Source organism: Octodon degus, unplaced genomic scaffold, assembly GCF_000260255.1.
Source record: "Octodon degus isolate 3935 unplaced genomic scaffold, OctDeg1.0 scaffold00322, whole genome shotgun sequence".
Classification (NCBI taxonomy): domain Eukaryota; kingdom Metazoa; phylum Chordata; class Mammalia; order Rodentia; family Octodontidae; genus Octodon; species Octodon degus.
The window spans coordinates 782,632-786,256 of record NW_004524898.1 but is presented as its reverse complement, the minus strand read 5'-3'; the positions used below and the strand labels follow the sequence as shown (position 1 = coordinate 786,256).

The 3,625-nt window shown below is 51.1% G+C and overlaps 1 protein-coding gene across 1 annotated transcript in view; it reads left to right on the top strand.

The window, feature by feature from the left end:
- The window catches only part of LOC101591914 (vomeronasal type-2 receptor 1-like), a 22,948-nt gene that overhangs the window by 7,183 nt on the left and 12,140 nt on the right, over positions 1 to 3,625 (top strand). Inside the window, 1 exon segment of the mRNA XM_023708036.1 lies at positions 42 to 461. Coding sequence (XP_023563804.1) covers positions 42 to 461 — 420 coding nt within the window.

Below are 3,625 nucleotides of genomic sequence, written 5' to 3'. Positions count from 1 at the left end.
TGTGTGGGGTCTGGCTGGCAACCTCCCCACCATTCCCACAGAAGGATGCAGCATCAGAGCCTGGCCGCCTCGTGCTGCAGTGTCAGGAGGGCTCTGGTGTGGCCTTCTCCTGCGTGCTGGGCTACCTGGGTCTCCTGGCCATAGGCACCTTCTGTGTGGCCTTCCTGGCACGGGGCCTGCCAGATGCCTTCAATGAGACCAAGTTCCTGACCTTCAGCATGCTGCTGTTCTGCAGCGTGTGGATGGCCTTCCTGCCCCTGTACCACAGTGCACGGGGCAAGGCCATGGTAACTGTGGAGGTCTTCTCCATCCTGGCCTCTACAACAGGGCTGCTGGGGGGCATCTTCCTCCCCAAGTGCTACCTCATCCTGCTGAAGCCTGAGCAGAACACTCGAGCCAGGGCAAGGAGAGGTCGCCAGGCTCAGTGTGCTCCAGTTCCTCCCGGAAACATGGGCCAGAAGGTTCGTAGCACTGGGCCTTGGGCCATCCATGAAGACAGCTGGGGGCTCTCACTGAATTCATAGCTCATGTGTGGGCTCATGCAGAGCTGCTGTGTGGTTAGACTTGCAGGGCAGGATCCTGCCGATTGTGAACAACAGCCTGGGGGTGTCACCACTGGCTGCTTTCTTTATATTCAACATTTATACAGCTACCACTGTTAGAGGAAGAGCACCAGTAGCAGTGATAATAATGGTGGTTTGAAGACAAAGTGGGTGACACGTGGGAAGTTTCAGCCTCTTCCACTCCTGCGGGATGGATGATGGCAGGCCATTTCTCAGAAGAGTACACCTAACCCTAATGTATAACCAGCACCCCTACTCTTACACACTTTAGAGGAATAAGTATCCAGTAGCAGAAGTGAATGTTCAGAAAAACATTATTCCTAAGCCAAAATTCCCATCAGCTCATGGGTGTATATACCAGCATGAACTGTTCATAAAGAGATGGCATTTGGGAAGAAGGAACAAAGGACTCCTGTATGTCACAACTCAGATGAGCCTTGAAAACCTTATGCTGAGCAACAGCAGCCAGACAAGAATGTTACCGTGTGGTGCGAGATTCCGGTGCTATGAAATGTCCCAGGCTGATGCAGGGAACACAGCACAGAGGCATAGTTTCCTGCTGTTCGGGACAGAGGCTGATGGTCCGCGTGCTAGGAGGGCAGCGTTTGGTAATTGCCGTGCAGCTGTGTATAGGTAGTGAAAATATTAAATGCCACTCTAAGTGGATTAATTATGTTACATGAATGATATTAAATATTTTATTAAAGCTACTAATGACAAAAAGGGTCAAAATCGTGTGTTGTAAAGTAAGGTTGCTGATTACATGTGGGTATTTGTAGATCAGGTACTTTGAAAATGAAAATGAATAAAGCGGTACTACAAGGTGGCCTGTGCACAGACCTTGGAGACCCTTTGCTGAGTAAGCCAGACACTGAATGCCACACGTGGTAAGATTCCATTTGTGTGACGTGTCCCAAATAGACACAGTCCGCAGACAGAATCGGGGCCCTTTTCAGTGACCTACATTAGGGTGCAGTAGAGGAACGGATTTACATAAAGTGGGAGCCTTACAGTGGCACTCTCCAGCTATGTTCAAAAGCAGGCTTCTCCCCAGTGCCGCCTCCTCAGCTGAGGAGATCCTGTCTTTCCTGACCAGGGCACGCCCTCCCTGTTCAGCCAGCTCTGAGGCCGAGCAGCTGCTTCTGCCGTGATTCAGCCAGTGCGATGGGAGCGTTTGTGTTTGGGCCTGTGCACGTGCAGCCCTGTGGCTGAAGGAGAGAAGATTCTCTCGCAGGAAATGGGTAGAATCTTCAGGTGCTTTATGCCTGTCTGGAGATGTGAATTTGAATCTCTGAGCCCACATTTTTCCTTATTAATTCCTCTTCACAAAGAGAGGCCGTTAGATTTTCTGTACCTGTTTAGCACTCATGATGTCCCTCTGCTAGATTGCCCAGAGATGTTGAGTAATATGCCAGCATCTGTATATTTCCAACTCTCCAGATATGTTCAAAAGTGTTGTATAACACTCATTAAAACATGTGGGTCTCAGTGTGGTGGATTAAGATTGTCAAGTAGATCTACACTGTGTACTACTTTAAGCAGCTCACACCACGGGCTGTCAGTACACTGGACAGGATCAAGAGAGATCATGGTACATTGAGGTCACATCAATTAGAGAGTAAGCTCCAGGAGACCCACTCCAAGAAGTGCTCCAAATTGTACATAGCTCCTGGCAGTTACTTCTGAAAGCTTTGGCGCACACAGGACTGCACACATGTTGTGCCCAGGGAAGGCCCATGTGATGGGGGTGTCATCACGCATCTTACTTTCTGCTCAGGCCCACGGTCCTGTCTCCTGGCCTCGAGCCTGAGCTTCCTGCTGTCTCCCTGGCCCTCACAGCCCAGCCTCCCCTGGGTCCAGGCCTCTCCAAATCAGATTCTTAGATCTCTACCCTGTCTCTGCTGGGGCCCTCCCGAGGCCCAGGCCACCTGGAGTTCTGGGCACACCTGGTCTCCTGCCTTGTTGTGAAGCTACCTAGAGGACAGATCCAGCTGCCACCAGGTACTTCATGCAAAAGGGACCATGTAGCTCCCTGTTGTGCTCAGTGTGTGTCCAGAGCTTTGACCTTGTGGGAGGTGGTGGCTGATCCCAGGCAGGCAGAGACCTTGTTATGGCCCTGAGATTTGGTAAGCCAGGTAAGAGGCACGCACATAAGAGTCTGGTCCCCTACACATAGGCTTGAAGAGGCCTGGTCACAGCCGTGGAGGCCTCAGGTCCCCTGGTCATGGTGGCCAGGGCAGGTGTGAGGCTGTGTGCCCTGCTGGCTATGCTGGCAGGCCCTTTCTTGGCAGCTCCTGGGCCTGTTGGCTGGCGGCTGCCCAGCAGAAGCCCTCGCTTTGAACGTCCAGGAGTGGTGCTGGGTGGCAGCTTCTCCACCCTTCTGCTCTACAATGTCGTCTCTCTTGACTTCACAGTGCTGCCTGCAGGGCTACCATCCTCAGGGTGAGCAGGGTCCCTGAGTGCCCAATGCTGCGGTGGGTCTGATCCCCAAATCCTGGTCCTCCATCCTCCCAGTGACAAGGGACCCATTCTGTGACCCTCTTTCTGGCTTGGCTCCTGTGATGCCAGGACTATGTTGTGTGCCTGAGTCCTGGGCTGCAGGCTTGAGCTCGAGCTTTTGTCTCTCTCCTCCTGTGCTGTGCACATGGCTGAGGAGAGCTAGGTTTCCTTGCTGCCTGCGTAAGTGCCACTTAACGCCTCTCTTCCTGAGTCGGGACTCAGGTTTCTCTCTGGCTGTTTAGCCTTTGTAGGTTTTTATCCTTCAGTTCTCAATGCAGCACTTGAGGTTTGTTTCTTAAATAAAAAGTACATGTTTAATTTTATTACAATTTGTCAGAACACTTTCTCAAATAACAAACCTTTGTATCTCCCCAAGAAATGCTGTGGTTTTTCCTTGTTCCTTGTGACCTTTGCTGGGTGTTATGCTATGTTTGAAAGTTAATGAATAACAATTGAACATGTGTCTGGGTCACATTTGACATGCTGATGTATGGATACCGTGTAGAAAGATTAAATCAGGGGCCTGGGGAGATAACTCAGTAGAATAAGCACTTGCAAGTGCA